This window comes from Rhipicephalus microplus, chromosome 7, assembly GCF_043290135.1.
Source record: "Rhipicephalus microplus isolate Deutch F79 chromosome 7, USDA_Rmic, whole genome shotgun sequence".
NCBI classification, from domain to species: Eukaryota; Metazoa; Arthropoda; class Arachnida; order Ixodida; family Ixodidae; genus Rhipicephalus; species Rhipicephalus microplus.
The window spans coordinates 156,200,990-156,223,606 of record NC_134706.1 but is presented as its reverse complement, the minus strand read 5'-3'; the positions used below and the strand labels follow the sequence as shown (position 1 = coordinate 156,223,606).

The window sequence follows — 22,617 nt, the reverse complement described above, 5'->3', positions numbered from 1 at the left end:
TATATATGATGACTGGGAGACGTGGTCTGCCTCATAGGCCATGTTTATTCTATTATATTCTGCACTTCTTCCTTCTCGGCCTCTACCAACCATCGCTTCATACGTCATGAATTTAGTGCTCCTTAGCATTCGTCGTACGAATGGCATTTACCTCATTGTGCTGTCTTGACAGGACCAGAACAACGGCGGTGGCTTTGCAATAACCACGTTTTGATATCAGCCACAAAAGCGATAATCGCTCTTATTGCTTATCGCTGTCATGAACCCGTGCGAGAGAACTGTGTCGTCTTTGAGCAGAAATTAGAAAGCACCAGAATCACGGCGCGCGCAGGGACGCCAGCGGGTTTGACACATGGCCTTTTTTGTATCTCACGATGATTTGCATATAGCAGAAAAACAATAATTATGACTGGCGAGGCTGTTCAAATTTGTGTATACGAACGTTTTGCTAACCGACTCATACGTTCTTATTGAAACTTTTTATCTATCTTCGTTCCTTACAAAATTAGTGTCGTAAATTGATCTAATTAAACAATATTTTAGAACACAAAAATTGGTCTGACTAAATTCAGGCAATGGTCAGCAACATGCATTTGGTGTTGTCGGAAGTAAGCGTGTTGGTATATTTTAAACTCTTGCTAAAGATGGCTAGGGAACTCTGTCTCTCTCTTCTAACACACACACACACATGTATATATATATATATATATATGGTGAGGTGAAATTCAATGAATCCGGTGGAAATTGTGGTAGAAAAAGAGGTCGACAAATGTGCGAAAACACAAGTTTTACTAACGTTTCGGCAGGTGGGCCTGCCTTTAGGGTTGAGAGCTGGGCTAGTTGGTGAGACATCATTTAACCATATGGTGTAGTAGCGCAAATTTGACGGTGATGAAGAGGACAAGAGTAGCGAGTGTCGTGTTTTCTTGTCCTCTTCGTCCCCGTCAAATTTGCGCTACTACACCATAGGGCCTGCCTTCGTCAGAGTAAATCTATATATATACACACATATATATATATATATATATGTGTGTGTGTGTGTGTGTGTGTGTGAAAGAAGGTGTCCTTGGATCCAGTGGAACAATACCAAAAAGTGGAGGACGGGCAAAACGAAAAGTTTTTATTTTTCCTACGTTTCAGCCGGGAGCCGGGGACCGGCCTTCATCAGGGGACCGGCCTTCACCTGGTGAAGGCCGGTCCCCGGCTGAAACGTAGGAAAAATAAAAAGTTTTCGTTTTGCCCATCTTCCACTTTTTAGTATATATATATATATATATATATATACATATATATATGAGATCTAACAGACAGTAATGCCATTGAATGTACAGGGGAAGTTATTAGAACCAATGGAATATAAATGAGAAGAAAGAAAAGTGGATGAAAAAATAACCAGCCATGAGCATGGCTGGTTATTTTTTCATCCACATTTCTTTCTTCTCATTTATATTTCATTGGTTCTAATAACTTCCCCTGTATATTCCTTGGCATTACTGTCTGTTAGATCTCATTAATACTGTGTTAAAACACGGAAAAACGAGCCCTTAGGTATACACTTCTTTCCCTTATTTCATTGAACGACGGTCTCGTACTGGCAGACTTGGTGTGTTTAGGTGGTATAAGAGGGACAATTAATCAGCTGCCTGCTCATAATAAGTTCACGTGCTACGTGACGCCAAACGTGCGCATAACAGTGTTCTCACACTCGTCGTTTGGCTTATAGATGGCGCTGACTGTCACTCCAACTTCTAAATTCACATATAAACCCAAAAAAAGTGGATGGAGGAAAGGTTGCTGTGGTAGCTCAGTGGTTAGAGCAACGAACGCGTTATTCGAAGGTCGTAGGTGCGTTTCCTGCTCTTGGCTGGTTATTTTTTCATCCACTTTTCCACTTTTTGTTCTTCTCATTCACATTCCATTGGTTCTAATAACTTCCCCTGTACATTTCTTGGCATTACTGTCTGTTTGATCTTATTAGCATTGTGTTAAAACACGGAAAAACGAGCCCTTAGGTATACACTTCTTTCCCTTTATTATATATATATATATATATGTATATATATATATATATATATATATATATATATATATATTGTGACGATGGAACGCGTTTATTCTCAAGATGGGTAATGCAGAGGTGTAGCTCAGCGAAGGATCCACAGCGTCGCTCGCGAGCCAGTCGAGTCTCTTCCTCCTCTTCGTCGAATCTTCGCTAGCGCGTTTCACTTCCCGGTTCGCAGACGATGCCCTCTGGGCGAGTCACTCAGATGGTTGATGGTGGCACGGTTTAAGGCGCGCAACGTGTGTCAGTTGTGTTTTGCTAGAGCGGCGACCATTGCTTGTGACGCTCGAGATTACGTACGTGACGTCGCTGAGGCGGTCAAGAATGACGAATGGACCAGAATAGTGAGCCAAGAGCTTCTGGCACAAACCACGTTTGAGGACTGGTGTCCATAATCACACAAGATCGCCCTTACTATAAGATACGAAGCGATGGCAGGCGTCGTAACGTTCTATAGAACGCTGCTGGGATGCCAAGGTTGAGGCGTGCGATGCGACGGGCTTCTTCTGCGCGGCAGAGCGTCTCGGCTGTCGAGATTTCCACGTCTAGTGTAAAAGGTAGTATAGTGTCGAGACAAAATCGTGGGGAGCGAGCGTACAGCAGGTAAAATGGAGAGTAACCTGTAGTCTCATGCTTCGCGGTATTGTACGCGTACGTGATGTAAGGTAGCACTTCGTCCCAGTTTTTGTGCTTAGAATCGACATAAATAGACAGCATGTTCGTGAGAGTCCGGTTCGTGCGCTCTACGAGACCATTGGTCTGCGGCTGATATGGTGTGGCATGGCGGAAATGGCAGGCAGACAGACGCAGGATCTCTTCAACGACGTCGGCAACGAACTGACGTCCGTGGTCGCTAATGACAACTCGTGGAGGACCATGGCGGAGAATTATACAGCGAAGCATAAACTGCGACACGTGCATGGCCGTTGCAGCAGGTATTCCAGCAGTTTCTGCGTAGTGCGTTAGGTGGTCAACACAGACGACGACCCATCGATTATTACTGCTCGATCGTGGAAATGGACCGAGCAGATCGACACCTACAGTCTCGAAGGGAGAGTTAGGAGGTGGAACAGGATGGAGAAGTCCTGGCGGCGTAGCCGTGGGACGTTTGTGTCGTTGGCATTGTTCGCATCCAGCAACGTATTTTTCCGTGTCGTGTCGCATCTTGGGCCAATAGAACCTTTGCTGGATTCGTTGAAGCGTTCTGGCGAAGCCCATGTGGCCGCAGGTTGCGTCGTCGTGTAAGGACCGAAAGACGTGAGCCCGTAAAGTGCGTGGAACAACTAGAAGCAGACGGGCGCCTAGTCCGGAATAATTCTTCTTGTAAAGGACGCCGTCATGAACCACAAAAGAGCTTGGGTTTGCGTGTTCATTTGCGGAGGCGAACAGAAAATCTAAGGAGCGGTCCTCTTGTTGGGCTGTCCGGAAAATCGCGAGATCAGGGAACTCAGAGGCAATAGCACCGATATACTGGTCGAAGTTGTCAGCGTCGCACTCCGTCGTCGGTAGAGGAAGGCGCGATAGGCAGTCGGCGTCTGCGTGCCGGTTACCGCTCTTGTAGCGTATTGTGAAGTCGAACGCCTGTAAGCGCAAAGCCCATCGCGCCAGTCGTCCAGATGGGTCTCGGAGACCTACCAACCAGCATAGAGAATGATGGTCGGTGATTACCGAGAAGCGACGGCCGTAAATGTATGGGCGAAACTTGTGCACGGCGAAAACGACTGCGAGGCACTCCTGTTCTGTGACTGTGTAATTTCGTTCTGCCTTGCTCAACGAACGACTCGCGTAAGCGACCACGTGTTCAGCATTGTCATGGCGCTGAACGAGCACTGCACCAAGACCGATTCCACTTGCATCTGTGTGAATTTCTGTTTCAGCAGAAGGATCGAAATGGCGAAGTACCGGTCCTGAAGTCAGTATGAACCGAAGCTGCTTAAAGGCTGCTTCGCAATCCGGTGTCCAGTGAAAAGGGACATTCTTTTGCAGCAAGTCAGTCAGTGGTTGTGCTTTATCAGCGAAATTCGGAACAAATCGACGAAAGTAAGAACACAGGCCCAGGAAGCTACGCAACTCCCTGGGGGACTGCGGCTGCTTGAAGTTGCTGACAGCGGCGACTTTCTGCGGGTCCGGTCTCACGCCATTTTTATCCACCAGGTGTCCCAGAACCAAGGTTTCACGTTCTCCAAAGCGACATTTTTTTTAGTACAGTGTAAGCGCAGCTTCCTCGAGACAGGTTAGAACGAGGTCAAGGCGATGATTATGTTCTTCAATTGTTCGGCCAAAAATCACCACATCGTCCAGGTAACACAGGCAAATTTCCCATTTGAGGCCCCGTAAAACGGTGTCCATATATCTTTCAAATGTGGCGGGGGCATTACATAAGCCGAATGGCATAACATTAAACTCAAACAGACCGTCGGGTGTAACATAGGCCGTCTTTTCTTTGTCAGCCGGATCCATGGGGATCTGCCAATACCCGGATCGCAAGTCCACCGATGAAAAATAGGACGCTGAATGCAGGCAGTCGATGACATCATCGATGCGAGGAAGCGGGTACACGTCCTTCTTAGTTATAGAGTTGAGACGTCGGTAGTCAACGCAGAACCTCCAGGACCCATTTTTTTTTCTTGACCAAGATAACAGGTGCGGCCCAGGGACTTGACGATTCTTGAATTACGCCAGAGGTTAGCATCTCGCTGACTTGCTCGAAAAGTAGAAGATTTATCCTAATAAAACATAACCTTGCGGCCAAGTCTCTCCTTGAAAACTAAACTCATTAAAGAAACTGTTGCACCGGTGTCTACCAGAGCCATCGTGGGAACTTCGTCAATGAATACATGAACCTTGTTGTGAAGCATGTGAACTAATAAAGGCATACTTGTGTGCAAAGCGGTACGTCCAGCGACCTCGCCTCCATCGGCCACGCCGACTAGTTTCCCGGTGGCGGAGAGGAAAGCCCCTGCCGGGGACGGGGAGATGGGGACCGTCGCTGGCGCGTAGTAGGTGGCGTCAAGCTCCTCACAGAGGCAGGCGAGTCACTGCGGATGTTTGGCCGGTGCCCGTGCTTCTGGGCAGTTGAATCCGAAGGCCAGTAGGCATAATCGGGCTGTTGACTTCGCCGTGCAAACATCGCTGGTCGGTCAGAAAACGTCGTGCGTGGGCGACGTCGCGATGGGCAAAACCGGGCGATATGTCCGCGAACACCGCACTGGTAGAACACGGGGCGTTCCCGAGGCACATTGAATGCTGCGGTGTGGAGAGGATGCTCAGGGAACTGTTGCCACTCGGACACAAACGGAGGTGGTTGGCTGTCATAGCTATAACTGCTGCGGGGCGCATAAGACGACTCGACGTAAGTAGCCTGTGGTGGCGGAGCCCTCAGCCGTGGACTGCGGGTGGAGTAACTGCGCTCGTCGAAACTCGCAGCATTGATGCTTGGGGATAGTGTATCACACTGCGGGTCTCCAGCTTGCATGGGAACAGAGACATGGCGACGCAGTTCCTCCTGTACAATCTGACGAATGGTGGAGGAAAGGTCGGCAGGTCGAGAATTCTGGCAGACATCAACGGTGGCAACAGTCGTGACGTTGGCCAGACGTCCGAACTTCGATGTGCTGCGACGAGTTTTAAGAGCCTCGAAGGTTCGGCAGTGGTTAATCACGTCGGCCACGCATTCCAGGCTCTCCTTGCCAATGAGGAAGTGGTAGACGTCATCGGCGATGCCCTTGAGTATATGGCCCACTTTGTCTTCTTCAGTCATGTGGGCATCCACCGACTTGCACAACTTCAAAATCTCTTCAATGTAGGTTCTGCATGTTTCACCGGTGACTTGAGCCCTCTGCGACAACGTCTACTCGGCACGTTTCTTCTTCGTTGCTGGGTCTCCAAAGCATTTCTTAATTTCCTCCACAAACTGGTCCCAGGTTGTCAATGTGTCTTCATGGTTCTCAAACCATACCAGCGCCTTGAAATCGAGGAAGAGCCCCACGTGAGACCGCTGGCTAGCCGCATTCCAACCGTTCGAACGGCTCACCCGCTGATAGTGGCTCAGCCATTCGTCCACGTCATCGCCGAGTTTCCCTGTGAAGGTTCGCGGCTCCCTGTAGTGGTAGGGCGACGTCCTTGCGGCTGGTTGCTGGTTGTCTCCGTCCGAGCTCATTTCTTGAGGTAATGGTGCCAAGCCTGCTAGTCGACGGCTGCGGCGAAGCTCGTGTAGCGGTTCCGTCGTTAGGGGACGGTGCCTCTCCGGTATCACTTGGTAGTAGCTAGCTTACCCAGCACCTTCCACCACAATTGTGACGATGGAAGGCGTTTATCCACAAGATGGATAATGCAGAGGTGTAGCTATGCGAAGGATCCACAGCGTCGCTCGCGAGCCAATCGAGTCTCTTCCTCTTCTTCGTCGAATCTTCGCTAGCGCGTTTCAATATATATATTATATATATATATATTTGAACAGTAATGCACGCATCATATATATATATATATATATATATATATATATATATAGATGTATATATATATATATATATATATATATATGTATTATATATATATATATATATAATGCGTGCATTACTGTTTAAAAATCAGCAAAAAACGCAATTTGCTCTCTATCTTCACAATTGCTTTTCCCGTAGCCGCAGACATCTTGCGAAGCTTGAAGACAATATTTGAAACGGTAAAAATGAAGGTTAAATAAACATCTTTTCATTAGTGGAGTTGAGCAGTCACGGTAAATAAGAGAATTCAAGTTCTTAAAGCGAAAACTTATTGCCAGTTTGAGATTATGGAAAAGCGGGCTCTAGTAATAAGTACGAATTATTGAATTTCTCCCGAATATTGCAGCGAACCAAAACCAGCAGACCGAAGGACGTGACAAGCATATCTGGACTTGCCAACAAACTGTAATGCTTGCTAAGAACTGCAAATTGTTGATGAACATAAATTGCTAGGCGTACTTTTTCTCCTCATTTTACTTGGGATATACAAACAGAAAATATTTGCAAGAAACTGTTAGTTATCACAGGTTTTTTATGTAGATGTAGGTATCTGCTTCAGCCGAAAGCAATAGCTAACATTTATTAGGCTTTGTTATCTTCCAATTAAGGTATTGTGGCTTAGTCTGGGGGACTACTGAAAAAACGAACATCATGAAATTATTTTTATTTCAGAAGAGGATGATTCGGCACATTAACATTAAGGGTATGTTGTAGAAAACACGCCCAGCTTTCCTAAATCTCAAAAATATAAAAGTAGAACATCACTACTCAGTTCGCGTGCATTATTTTTTCATTCTCTAAAAGATATTTTAATAAATTTCTTGCGTCTATTGAATCATTGACACCTAAACTCACTTGCGCCAATAACAGAAATTTTACAAGTGGTATATTTCTAGATTTCATAATATTATTGCCTATAATCATCTCGGCACAACTTGCCTCATATTTTACATCGATATCAACATGTTAATTGCTTCTCAGCGAACGAAATCAAGCCGCACTTTGTTAACAGGTGATGACTAAACGTATTTCTAGTTGTCGCCATTATTGTTTTCAATGTTTCACTTGTAATATCAAATTGTGTATGATTTTCTGTGTTCTTGTGCATAGAACGTTTGTTTTCATTGTTTTCATTATTTTAGTTGATGTTTTGTACATTCGTGTGAACATTTAGTTTTTATTAGATTGTAGCGGTGTTGCTATTTTTTTTCCTTACAACTGCCACATATGTCTTGTAACAAACCATTGAGCGAGTCAAGCTGTTTGACAACAGCTTTTAGCCGATGGTATTCACCAGAATCTTCGTCCTTCTGGAAATAAAACAATCAATTCTACTCAGAAAACTACAATGATGTCACTGCTGAAAACAGCGTTCACCGGGCTGCAGTTCTTCCCCATTTGATAACGTATGTGCGCCTTGCGGGTAGTAATTTCAAGCGCAGCCCACACACACACGCAACGAAGTCGGTTGACAGTTGATTGATTAACGCTTCCTCATTTTAGTTACGCATTTTGCCACAGGCTTGGGGAGAATTTCAGGGATTCGCAGTTATTACTGGAAGCCGCTTTTCTCAAATCTTAAAGTGGCAATCGGTTTTTCGCATGAAGGACTGCAATTACGCCAATAGACTCATTTGCCTAGCTGCACTTATATAATAATGATTTTAAGTTTCGTGATTACCGTTTTATTTAATACCTTCAACTATCTTAGGATGCCTGCCACCACATAAAAGCAACTGTGAACACCGAGGTAATAGCGCCTTCTCCTGATTTTTGAAAGAATATCGTTACGTGGGGGAATGACAGAAAACGAGCGTATTATCTACAGTATTTACCGTTCACAGTAGTGCGACCAGAAACAACCAAGATGGCGAGAGCAGGCACACCTATTCCTTCACTTCTTGGTCCTCTAGGTTAGCGGCACATAACATTACTCTCTGGCGGCAAAGGCACTGACTCGGTGCAGCCGGAAAAACAAGGTCATACGTCGGTCACTATATACGGGTGTTGGGAAAGTCCGGTGTGTGATAAGGCCTCAGACGGACAACGTGAACGATATGAGTGTGGGGTTGCGTTGACGAGGACAAACGCAATTGTTCGATTTCATACTCGACGTAAGTCACCTGACGGCGCACACAGTATGGTCCTGAGTAGGGGAATAGTAGCTTCTCAGAATGTGCAATACAGCGTGCTGGAGACAACAGGAGGACAATAGATCCTGGAGGAAAGTGGGCGTTTTGGTGACGACTGTCGCATAGAGACTTTCGGTCCCTTTGCGAGTTAGGTAGCCGAAGGCACGCAAGTTGACGTGTATGGTCGGTGCGAGCTATAGCTTTTTGAGCGCTTTCAGTGGGTGGGTACGTCGAAGGAAGCATCATCGTGCAACGTTGGATTTCGGCCGAATGAAAGAAAGAAAGGCGAATAGCCAGCCGCCTTGTGCCGCGACGTATTGTAGGCGAACATGACAAGAAACAATGCTGCACCACAATCTTGGTGGTCGGTAGACACGTATATTTTCAGCATGTTGGTAATGGTTCGCTTCATCCGCTCCGTTCAGCCATTTTTCAGCGCATAGTAGGCCGTCGACAGCTTATGTTTCGTCGAGCAACATTTTGAAATATCTTTGATGACCCTAGATAAAAACTACCTTCACCGGTCTGTGAAAAGCTGCCGTGGTGCTCCGTGCTGAAGGATGGCGCTGGGAAGAAAGAAGTCTGCTATGTAGGTCGCGCCGCTGGTGGGAAGTGCGTGAGTATTTGCAAACAGTGTGGCATAGTCCGTGGCAACGATGATTCATCGGTTTCCCGAGACAGACCTGACAAACGGACCAAGAAAGTCGAGGCCGACCCGATGAAATGGTTCTTATGGGACGTCGAGTGATTGAAGACAGCTGGCAGGTGGAAATATTGACTAGGTCGGACGCTGTCAAGATCGCTCAAGGTCACGTAAACACGTACTGACTTACACATTCCTGGCTGGTAGAACCGACGGCGAACAAGATCGTAGGGGTGGGAAAAGCCGAGGTGCCCTGCCATCGGCACGTCTTGAAGCTGGGCCAGAACAGCCAAACGAAGATGTGCCGGAATCACAAGAGCTCAGGATTATCGGGTATCAGACTGCGACGTAGCAAACTGCCATCGCGTAGCACAAAGAGATGAAGGAATGAATCGGAAGCTGTAGAGTTGAGGTGGTCTATATTGTTACGAAGAGCCGGGTCTCGTCATTGCTCAGCAGAAATGTTGAACAGGTCAGTTACAGCAAGCACCGACGGAATAATATCGTTCACCGAAAAGTCTGGTGGGTCGACTGGTTAGCCGGACAGGCAGTCGGCTTCTTAATTCAAGCGACCCGACTTGTAGACAACAGTGAACGTGTACTCTTGAAGTCGTAGTGCCTAACGACCAAGTCTACCAGCGAAATATTTGAGTGAAGACAGCCCCCATAAGGCTTGGCAATCACTTAAAACGGTGAAGGGTCTGCCGTAGAGATAGGGACGAAATTTCCCGACAGCCTGAATAAAAGCAAGGCACTCTTTCTCAGTTGTAGAATAGTTATGCTCAGCTGCAAAGAGGAGACGGCTGGCGCGAACAATGATGAAACCGTGATCACGTTGATTTTGACCGATGACAGCGCCAATACCATGACAATTGGCGTCGGTGTGTACTTCGTTAAACGCAGAGTCGTCGAAATGCGCTAACACAGGGGTTGGCATGAGTCGGTCGACGAGATGAGAAAAAGCCGATGCTTGGTCAGGTCCAATGCGGTAGTCTAAACATCAGCTCCTGCTTGTTCACTTTTTTTCTGTGAAAGTTAGCTATATATTTGGTGCTTTTTGCTCAAGTCGACGCCTGAAGTCTTGAGGGCCACGTGGAAAAATTATGTCATGGCGGGTGGATCTTTTACCCACTTTTGAAGGACTTTCTTGCTCGACATCACCGTGGCCTACTAGGCCTAAGGTTAGGCTTAGCTAAGCCTAACGCTAGGCATAGCGCGTTTTAGCTATCAAAATGGCTGTGCAAGTCACTGTGCAAGGAAAGGATATTTATCTCGAAGAATTCCAGTGTTCTGAATGAACAACGGCGCTTTCTAAGCGTAAGTCAACTAAACCACCCGTGGCGGGCAGTCCAGTTAAATGCCTACCGTACGGCAAGAACGCTGCCACCTGACCTCCCGCCAACGCGAGGAAACGCCTCGTCAACGAGTCAAGGCTGCCTCATCTAACAAAGGGGCATTTTTGTATCATTGTTAGGCCTCGGGGAGGTCTGAACGTTAAAATATACAGTAACGTCCGGATTTCTGAAGCTCGCATGGCAGCGGTGCATCTCTCCGCTGCGGATATCACAGAATACATCATTTTTCCTAACGCTATGCAGAACATTGTTGTGATAAGTACGCCATTGCAAGCCAACGCCAAGGCCTACGCAAGTCTAGAGGCCATCAGCGTTAATACTGGAGGGTGGTATGAGGTTAGCTCTTACAATGCTGCGTGCGACAACACATGCAAGGGCATTATCAGAAACATCGATTTGGAAAAGACGGATGTCTGCTATAACTGGGGCAGACACGGCCACAGAGCCGATGTGTGCCCCACTCCAGGAAATGTTATCTGTCCAGGATTGCGGAATGATCTCCCCCAGTGACCAGCACATTTGCTCACCGAAGGGTACCTTCTGTGGAGGGCCTCATCCAATGGCCGGCAGAACATGTACACAAAGTTTCGAGATACCTTACATCGTAAGAACGCGCAGAAGAGAGAGACGTGACTTTGACAAGGACTTCCCACCGACACATGAGCTGACCGAACTGACCCGAAAGTTCAGGTCCCACTCCACGAGCTCCAGGGGGTGCTCCGGATACAGGAGTGGTCCCCGATCCACAAGCCTTTCCCAGTCCGAGAGCTGTTCCCGATCACGGGGCCCAGCCGTCAGCCTTCAGGTGCCTGCTGCCACAGCGACCGAGTGAGCCGACCGCGTCAAAGGAAATCCAAAACAGGTAACGGGGTGCATGCTGCCAGAGCAGAACAATGGTAAAATTATTCAGGTAGCCAGAGACTAAAGGAGACGCTGCTCTAAAGGAGGCGATTGCGCACCTTCGAGCCAAGATAGTTCCACTTATATATGCTAATAGTGCCAAATATGAGGCTCTACAACCTCCTCTGGTCACTAGGCTCGAAACGGCAGTGGAAACACTATAAAAATGGTCATATAAACGCCCCTGGAAAAATCCGCGGAGACGCCCGTTCAAACGCCCATGAAAGTGCTAAAAAGAGGGCTTTGACGAGGCCCGCGCTTGAGAAGAACTGCTTAGTTTTAAAATGGTTATCAGAGACATGTTCCAGTCGCTTAGCCTAACAGTGGCATTGGTTCATGTTAAGGTCGATACCTTGACGGACAAGTTCAGCGCACTGAATGCTAAGGTCAAGACGTCGGACGCTAACTTCTGTGCTTCGGACGCGAAAGTCAACGTGCACGAACAGAGGCACATATCTTTCGAGCCTAACAAGGGCGCGTCTACCTAAAGAATTCAGGATTTGGCAGTGGAACTGCTAAGAGTTTACTCGCAAGAAGGCCGTTCTTCAGCACTTTAGTCGCTCTTTTGCAGTTCAGACGTAATTTCGCTTGAGGAGACGCTTTCGGATTCTGTGATTTCGCTGGGTTACATATCTCACGAGCTTCATGGAGACGGACGAGGGGCCATTTGCACGCTCGTATCTAAGAGATACACCTATATCTCGCGTGATCTTTCTATGAACAGTGAGGTAGAACACTCATTGGCCGAAATTATTCTGAGGAGTCATTTTAAGAGAAGTGTTCTCATCCTGCATATTTATAGTTCGCCAAATGACTCGAGACAAACGTTTGCGGCCTTCTTGAGTAGGGCTGCCGCCGGGGCCAGTATCTCCTCGCTTGTAGTTACGGGTGATTTTAAAGCTTCTCATCAGTCTTGTGGTTATCTGCAGTCATCCCGTAAAGGCGAGGATTTGTGGCACGCAGCGGCGAACTTGAACCGCACCCTGGCCACGGACCCAGCATTTCCCACCAGGATGGTTAATCCTCCACGAGGGACACCACGCCAGGTTTTACCTTTGAAAATAGTGCTGAATCTGCTACTTGGCAGAAGTTGCACGTAAATCTGGGTAGTGACCATAATGTCCTAGCTACCAATATCAGTGTAAAGGGTAAACCCGTAATAGAGTTTAGTTTCACAAATTGGGATTACTTCAAGCATATTAGAAAAGAACGCGCGCAAGCAGAAGACTTAACCCCCAGTCATGATCAATGGGCCAAGCAGCTGAATGGAGACGTTACTGAGGCTACGAAAGTATACACACGGATTTGGAAATGGATAGGATGAATAGCCACCTTGCGCACCTCCTAGAGGCCAAGAAGTTATTACTCAATAGGTGGAAGGGGCAGAGGCTCCGTCGGCTCCGTGAAAAAAATTGCAGAACTCAACCGAACCATCGAGGACCACTGCCAGATCCTCTCTGGCAGCAGTGGGAACAGGTGTGCAATTATGGTGATGACCAAATGAGAATAGAAGGGAAAGAGAATTTGCTAAAGCACCTTTTGAATGAGGTGAATTTCAGGAGCAATCAAAGGCGAGCCATTGCTAAACTCATAAATGCCGCCAAACAGTCTAATTCTGAGGACGCTATACTGGAAGATTTGGGTCACAGATATTTACCCTTTGGCTCCTCGAGCTGTTCAGACAATCCGCCTTACACAGGACCCCCTTGCACTTAACTTGAAGAGCCCTTCACCACCAGCGATATTTAAGAAGTTCTTCAATATCTTAATGAACGATCCGCTCCAGAGCCGAATGATATCTCTAACAAGGCCCTCAGGAACCTAGAAGACGAATCCATCAATTTTCTTACCGATGAGATCAATCGCATATGGAGAGAAGGTTCTGTCCCACACTCTTGGAAAATGGCGTCGCTTGTCTTCATTCTAAAGCCGGTGCGACCTCCAGGTTTCGGCTATGTTGTGCCCATATCGCTAACGTCCTGTGTCGGCAAGGTGGCGGAGCACGTCATTCACAATCGTGTCTCTAAGTACATCAAGAAGATAGGTCTCTTTCTTTACAACATGGCTAGGCTTCGTCTGTCTTTCTCCACACAGGACACAATGAAGCTGCTCAAACATCAAATCATAGACGTGAACACAAGGGACTTAAGAGGCATCCTGGTTCTTGAGCTAAAAAAATCGTTTGAGAACATCAGCAACGCGCACATATTAAGCTCCATTTCGGAGCTTGGAGTGGGTGAAGCCTTCCACAGATATCTCAGCTCCTTTCTCGAATGCAGGAAGGCCACACTCAATATCAGAGACCTCAAGTCCTCTCCCATCACACTGGGCTTTAAAGGCGCGCCACAAGGAGCTATGATATCCCTGCTTCTCTTTAACATCGCTATATGCAAGTTGTCCACACTGCTATCTAACGTAAAGGGCATCAGTCATACGCTTTACGCTTATGATATTACCATCTGGTGACCCGGAGGTAGCGAAGGGGAAGTCGAGACTGCTCTCCAGCAAGCCATCGATCAGACAGAGCTCTTCCTTGCTGGCACATGGCTGAGACTATCCTCGAGCAAATCGGAGCTGCTTTGACACAGGCCCAGTAGAGAAGGAGCCAGGCCAGAAAACTGGAAGCCTTTATCAGAGATAGACATTGTACTTCACACCAAAAGTGGCGCCCCCATTCCATGATTGGACGCTGTTAGATTGCTGGGCATGAATATATATTCGCACGGGTACAATAGACAATCATCGCTAAAATTTCAACCAATACCAAGAACATGATCAGGTTGATTAATAGGGTTTCGAACAGAACCGTGGGACTCAGAGAGGACCATTTACTAGGCTCTTTCATGCATTACTTATGAGTCATATAACGTACGTTGCTGCCATGTACTCTGGGTATGGATTCAAAAAGAAGAAGCTAGAAACTCTGATCAGAAAAAGCATAAGGAGGGTCTTCGGCATCTCTGTGCAAAAAAGCACTGAACGGCTTATGCAGCTAGAAGTTCATAACAACCTAGATTAGATCATTGAAGCCCAAGAGACTGCATAGCTAATGCGCCTGTTTCTGTCCGTCCTAGGCCTCAGTCCAGCGCTCGTAGAGGATCACCGTCTTCATTTGCCGGATGAACAGTGTACTGTCATCCAGGTCTCTCCGTTTCCGCGAAACGTCGATCCTCAGCACAACGTAGGAAAGTGCCGGGCAAGGGCCATCACACTTCTGAAGAGCATCAGGAACGATTCTCAATCAGTGTGTTTTGTCAATGCCACTCAGTATGACCACTTAGCTAGGTTTTCTGCTATTTTCATCAATCATATGGGTTCTATTATTAATGCTGCGTCAGTTAGGGACTCTACTTCTTCAAGAGCCGAACAGTTGGCTGTAGCTTTTGCCCTTTGGATAACAGTAGATCGCAAATCTTAACTGACTCAAGGTCAACAGTCATGGCTTTCGCCTCTCGTTCCATCTGTACTGAAGTATTCAAGCTACTTGAAAATAGGACACTCTCTCCGCAAACCAATACGTGGTTTCCTGCACATGTCGAACCCCTACTGGACTCTCAAGAAAACCTGAATGACACTGCTCACTCCTGGGTACGCGCACTAACCCTCCGCGCTGGGAAGGACGTAGGTCTGCAGGTTGGCAGTGAAGTGTTCAGAGATGCTTTACTTGAGCGAATTAGCTGAACACTACCAGTTGAGCAGGCGGTCATTTGCTAATCCGCACAACAAGTTCACTAGACCTCAGGCCATCACATTTGGAATGCTCCAGAACAGGTGCTATCCAAGCCTACTTTTCCTCAGCATAGTCTCCTCAGAGGCTTTTGATTCTACTTTTCCGGATTGCAGTGAGTTAGTGACTTAACACATATGCTCTGGCAGTGTCCCTCGTTACAGGGCCCAAGTCATCTCACAGAAGAAGATTGGTACTCTGCCTTACGAAGTTCACAGTTGCTACCAACACTACGGGCTGTCCAGAGAGCCCACGATGCGACGATGAGGCTAGACCTCCCCGTTCCTACGTGGGAGCGGCCCGCGACGTTGCTCTAAAAAGTAGCGTTTCTCAGGAGCCAATACTGTTCTTTGTCTGTCTGTCTGTTTGTCTTTCTCAGGTCCCCAAGAGAAAGGAACATCCTTTTTCAAAATACATGTAAGGGGTTGCGCATTGACTGCGAAATCTTTAGCAAGCGGTGAAAATACGAGCACAGGCCGAAGAACGGGCAAACGTCCTTGGAAGAACGTAGAATAGGGAAGATGGTGACAGCGCGTATTTATGGTATCATGTCGTATACCCGCAAGGTGGCCAAGATTGCAGCACAGTGACTTCTCGGCGGTCAGAGTGGCATTTTGTAGAGTTCAGTTGAAGACCGGCGATGCAAAGTACTTGCGTAATAGCCTACAAGCGTTGCAGGTGACTGGTGAACGTCGGGGAGAAAACTACGACATTGTTTAGGTAGCAGAGGCTTATGGATCACTTGAAACTCCCCAGTAGCGAACCAGTATGCACTAAAATCTTGCTGGCACGTTGCAAAACCCACAGGGCATGACTTTAAACTGGAATAGACCATCAGGTGTAATTAAGGTGGTCTTCTCCCGACGATTTTTATCAACAGCTATTTGCCGATAGCCTGAACGACGGTTGATAGAATAAAAGTACCGTGCGCCATGGAGGAAACGAAAGGCGTCGTCTATTCGCGGCTAAGGGCAAACGTCTTTCTTGGTGATATTGTTGAGGTGCCCGTAGTCGACGCAGAACCACCAGGTGCTATGTTTCCTTTTTACAAGTACAACGGGCGACGCCAAAGAGCTTAAAGATGGCTAGATGATGTCCCTAGCGAGAATCTTGTAAACTTCCATTTGAATGACGCTGCGCTCAGTCGCCGAGACATGATGAAGACGTCGATCAATAGGTTTGCGTCCACGGTGTCAATTCGATGGGTCACCAGAGATGTTTGTCCAAGTTTTGGTGAAACGAAATAAAAAACGCCGTGGTATGAATCCAATAAAAGGAGAAGGCCCAGTCTTTGAGAAGGGTCCAGGCCCGGCGCAGCGTCCGAAAATAAGGATAGGTATGCAAGCGTTGTTCCCACGAACAGTCACAAGAGAGGGACGTAGAGCTACTCGATGCGTCAGAACCACGTCCAAGGAGGGGATAATCAGGTAGTCGTCCTCACGTACTTGTGTGTCTGCGGTATATGAGATGTAAGCAACGGTACCTGAATGCAAGCGGACAAACTGTACGACACATAAGCGCGGTGGTGACGCGATAATTAGGTCAGGCATAGCAGGAGCTTCTTACTGTAAAAAGCAGACGAGCAGTGTATCAGGGCTGAATGTGTGCTCAGAAAGTCGTAGCCTAGTAATAGGTCATGAGGGAACTCCTCCAGAAGAGCAAAAAGAGCTGTGTTTTTGTGGTCATCGAAGCTCACACATGCAAAATACGTTCGAAGGATGGTAGGTGTACGGCCAGCAGCTACTCGCACAACAGATGTTGAGGTGGGTGTAGGACTTGACGGAGACGATGAGTAAGGTGAGCGCTCATGACTGATGTTAGGGCACCTGTTTTGATGAGTGCTGGAACAGTCACGCCATCTGCTTTTACGTCCAAAATGTTTTGCCGAGTTGCCCGAGAGAACAAAGGATTTTTGAGTTCATAGGTCAATGCGGCATTACCTCTGGGAGCTGCACTGGTCAGTTTTCCGAGGAGGGACGGCGTGGGAAAGGCAAAGAGGAAGGACGTGGCATAGGTGTTCGAGAATGTCGCTGGGTCAGGGAGGAGGGCGGCGGCTGGGAGCGGTCGTAACGCGGGGTCATTGCTCAGGCATTAGGGCTCGGTATGTCCTCATAGATGTGCAAATAGAAGAATCAAGTTTCAACTGAACAATACGATGACTGAAAGGACAATGGCCGACAATAGCGAAAATAGCTGGAAATGTGGCTGACGCAATTGCAGTTGAAACATGTCAGCCTGTCATCACGCGTGCGCCTCTTGTTCGCATCACGGTACCTGCAATACGTCTGTTGTGGCCGGTAGTGTGAAGCAAAGCTAACCGTGGGAGGACTTAGGGCACATACTGGCTGGCTGCCTGCACTTGCCAGTTCTTCATGCAGAACGGCCTCGATTAGTGACACAGTCGAACGCGCTGCTTCGTGAGAACGAGCCTGGGAAGCAGATGGAGTTACTGCTTTGATTCCTCGCCGCACAAGACGCAGGGTGTTTTTGGTACTAGGTGGCGGCTGAACCTCGACGTTTTCGCACGATGACGGGGCGGCAGTGAGAGGGAGCCGAACAAGTTGGTGCGGGAGTCGTCGGCTCTTTGTCTTTGAGCTGTCGGAACTCCCTGATAATGTCGTCAATGGTGGAGCAGTCTTTATACACAAGCAAGTGAAAGGCATCGTAACCAATGTCTTCGAGAATTTGGCGGACTTAGTCGGCTTATATTATATATAATATTTATCGCCCGCAGTAGTGCAGCCAAAAACAACCGAGATGGCGAGAGCAGGCGCTTCTAGTCCTTCACTCCTGCGTCCTCTAGATGAGCGGCACATAACGATATTGAACACGCTTCCTAAATTGCCTTAACTATATATACACACACACACACACACACACATATATATATATATGCAAAACTTTATTTCTATAACGCAGCCATAACACAGCACTAGTGCACTAGTATGTTGTCTGCAAAATATATAATTATGCACCAGATCTTACTTACCTAGGGCAGAAAGTGCGTACACAAATAAAGCAGCATGCTGAGACATCTCCGTATAGTACTCTAAAAGAAAACGATGAGATACATATACCCATGACTTTCTTAAAGGCTATCGCGTGTCCCCCAAACTACCACTGGCGATCAGAAGGTATCCATTTGGACGAACTATTTTCAACACAACTCTTCATTAGAGCCTCGGAAAGTACTCACAGGACTTTCCGAGGCTCTAACTGCAGGGAATACTAACTCAGGTTTTGAAAGCAATTGTGTCTTAGAGTTCGGACACCGTGGGGGACCACCTTCCATAAAATTTCAGCAAAATCGTGATCTTAGGTTTTAGGCTGACCTTCACGTGGTCCGCAGACCAATCCTCCTCGCCGTGTGAAAAATGAGTGAAACTTTGTTCGCACTTTTCATGACTTGCCTGTTTTCCCTGAATATATACAACCTTCATGCGTAAGCTCCGAGACTGAGTCCAATAAAATTACGTTAAACATTGAAATCAATTGTACTGCACACATTTGAATTAGTGTTCCTTGGAGTCTTTACACAGCTTCCAACACTTCTTCTTGTCATAAAGACACTTAGAAAATGCTTCATTGGTTAGGGATGTCAGCTTCTATGTCACGGTGTCTTGAATGATCTCCACGCTCCCAATCTGGTGACCTTTCAGGGTTCTGTCAGGTTAAGCGAGTATGGCACATGGATGGCTAATAAGCATAGCGAGGCTGTGCTTGACGAGAAGTTTTGTGACGTTCAGAGCAGTGTGCTGCCTTGCGATGGAGCACGCGGATATAAAGCTGCTGCGATTGTGGAATGAACTTATCGTGTATGACAAACCTGCCACCGCAAAAAAAAACTACCAGCGGTCTGTTGTCACCACACCTTTCTCGAGGCTGAACAACTGGTGGACAAGCATTAGGCACTTTTGCTCCTTATTTGTGAATTGTATCGAAAGCAACATATTTCATCTTCCGCTATGGTGCCGTAAACTAATGGAGGACCCTTCTTTGCCTCTTGAAGCAAATAAGCGCGTACTGATGCCCCATTTCTCTCTTGTCCAGTGTGAGCGGGGGAGACACAACTCCGGCATTCGACTATTGTTTCCCATGTTGCTAGGCAAAATTAGGTGACATTTTGTGGTACTAACGTCGAGACTTCTCTAGCATTTGGACTATAATGGTGTAATCTTGCTGAACGATCTCTCTGGTCTGAGTCACATTGTTATCATTGCGTGTGGTGTCACGGTACCCCTGCTGATGTGGTCTCTCACCTATGTTCTACCCGTAACTTACCTCTTTTATCACTCGAAAGCTCACGCGATAGTGACTCCTAACCGGAAGCACCAGGAAAAAGGTCACGCGTTAAGCTTGACGCTGTTTGAGGTGGACGCCGGTCTCTCCACATTCACTCAGGGTAGGATGCACATATGAGCAGAGAAAACGCCTTTTTTCTACACACAGTGTCGTATAAAAGACTACCACAGCAATTAATATAGATTCCTTGGGTTAGTCCTGAATATCGTACTAGGAATTATTTCTAGGGAATAAACTCTATCAGGCTGCAAACTTCATGAACTAAGGTTATACATATATTGAAAGAGACATATTCTGATGTGCCCAAGCGGTAATTAATACTTACGAGCCCTTCCCAGCGCATCTCCTTGTAGAGCTCTACCACACTGTATACATTCTGCACAGGATGGGAGAAGGGCTAGAGTGCTCAGAGCTACCACTAATGTATCGCAGGTTGAAGGAAGGTAGAAAGTGTAAAGGGTGTCAAAGTGGTAACAAAACGAAGTACGAGATTGTTATATAGAGAAAAAAGATTAGTAAAAGACTACCACCAGCAACCACCACCGAGAGCGGATCGGGTCAGAGGACATTCATTAAAAACTTAAGAAAAAAAGAAACAGAAAAATAAAGTTGTTTTGCAGACAAGGGTAAATTACAGTAGATCAATTCTTTTACCCTTATATGTGTGTTGTTTAAACACAGTGTGTTGTTTAAAGAAATCACCTGCGGTGGGGACATTCTGACTTTATCGAAAGCCTCAGTCGCATTTGACAATGATTCTCTCATTGAAAAATGAACTTGAATGCATAACAAAAGTGTTCTTTTATCAATTTCTCGAAAGAAAACGACTCTTCTTTAGTATTACATGTTGGGCTCCTCTTCACCTAAAGAAGTCACTAGTTATAAATATTTAGGTGTCACAATTTGCAATGACCTTTCCTGGAACCTTCGTATTCATAATATACCCGCCTCTGCCTTCAGAAAATTACGCATTGCTAAATGCAAATTTAAACATTCTCCGGCCTCTGTTGAACTTCTTGCATATTATCACCTAATTTGTTCGAAGCTCAAGTACGCCTGCGTTGCGTGGGACCCCTACACACAATGTAACATAAAAAACATTGAACGAATCCAAAGACAGGCTATCCGATTAGTTTTTAACAGGTTTTGCACTTTCGACTCACCAACTAAACTGATGCAGTAGAATGATATCGCCATTCTTTAATCGCGTCGTAAAAACCTGCGGCTTGATTTTCTATCGCACGTACCTAATAATGAACTAGCACTCGATCCGGCAGAATATTTGAGTGGACTATCGACGATGCCTGCTCCCCAACATCAACCAAATGCTCTAATCCCTTATTTCGTCCGAACTGACCAATTCAAATATTCTTTTTCTTTCGCACACCAATAATGATTGGAACAACTAACACACTGTACCATTTGTTTGCAAACTTGTATTGCATGTTATAGGTTGCGTAAAAATGTATGCTAAAGACTTGAACCAGTAACTTTTTACACTAACAAGATTGTTTACTTTTCTATTTTGTTTTGCCTACCTTACACAGACCTTGTGTCCGCTGTATGTGTTAAATATCAAAATAAATAAATAACAATAACTACTCTTCTCATTGCCTTTTCTCTCGCTTCTTTAGTCTTGCTTCGCCTTGTCTTGAGGAGGCTCGTTGTTCGTCAGTATCCGGTACCCGGAATTCGCTGTTCTTCTAGGCGTCGAGACTTTATGGTCAGCTGGGCCTAGATTCTGAATGGCATATTTCAATGGGTTTCGATCTAGAGCTGGTAAAACTAGGGTATTTTGTATTTTGAGGTGCTCCTGCTTTTTAGTTAGGCATCATTGGTGATGTTGTTATTGTCATGTTGAGTTTTTTATTCTCTGAAATTTATTTTTTAACCAACTTGGGCTTTTTGTGTCTGTGTGCCTTGTTCTTGCCATTTTGTGCATTAATGTTTCATTTCTGCTTGGTTTCATGGTTTCGCAATGCATGCGTCTTCTTTCAGTGCCCGTGGGAAGTGAAAGCCGAGGTATCCTCTTCACTATCGGTCTTTATGCCCATTTTTTATTCATGAATATGCTAAGTATTCCGACCTTCTTCATTGCATTGTTTAACCAATCTTCGTTTATTTCTTCTTTATTTTTTGATAATATTGTTTTTCTTATAGGAACTCCTCATAATCTTTAGTTGCTACCTTTAAGTGCTTATCTGCTATTGCATTTTCTATTACTATATTTCTACTAAGTGCTCTAACTTAAGTTATTGTTCCTAATTCCTGCTTGATTATTTGTCGTTTTGATGTTGCAAATAACTTGGATTGTGTTACCCTGGTTTTTCGGGCCATAGGTACAGATTGGCTATCTGTGAATAATTTATATTCAGCACGAGTTATTGAAGATAGCATGTATTCGACCGCCTTCTGAATAGCTATGATATCGGCCTTGTAATTGCTAGAATGTTCTGGCAGTTTGTAATTTCACTACGTTTGGATATTGTTGTCTAGTTTTACGAATGCCACGTGTGTGTCTTTTTCTTTTTGATCCATCCATATATATTTGATATTCTGCCGGTTCTTCCGCTGTTCCAAGTGGTATTTCTTCATTATTTGTTAGGTAGTCTTGCTATTGATAGTAGTTTTTCATGATTGCATTTTCTGTATACACTACACATTGCCTAGTAAAATAATATTTCTTTCCTTGAGTAGGTGCAATTCGTTTTTTTAACTGTCAAATGCAGTGGTTGCATTTCAGCGAAACAATTTAGTGAAAGGGTTCATGTTGATTTCAAGGATCTTGTTAATAATAACAAAAGTAGCCTCTGAATTGCTTTTCACTTTTTGTTAATTATGATGTTTCTTTTGTATAGTGCTGGTGATACATCTGTTACCATTTGCTCTATACCCTTTTATATATTGTAAGAATTTATCGGACTTTATTTTTCTCCTCTGTAAATAACCATCATCAATCTTCGCGCCGTTCTTCTTTGTCATCAGCGCCATCTA

At 45.9% G+C, this 22,617-nt stretch overlaps 1 protein-coding gene across 3 annotated transcripts in view; it reads right to left on the bottom strand.

Moving 5' to 3' along the window:
• The window catches only part of LOC119179633 (uncharacterized), a 108,299-nt gene that overhangs the window by 27,093 nt on the left and 58,589 nt on the right, over nt 1-22,617 (bottom strand). Inside the window, exon 2 of one of the 3 annotated variants that reach the window (XM_075869860.1) lies at nt 18,311-18,370. The exons of the other annotated variants lie outside the window; for them this stretch is intronic. Coding sequence (XP_075725975.1) covers nt 18,311-18,370 — 60 coding nt within the window. The remainder of the gene's footprint in view (nt 1-18,310; nt 18,371-22,617) is intronic. 3 annotated transcript variants of the gene reach the window in all.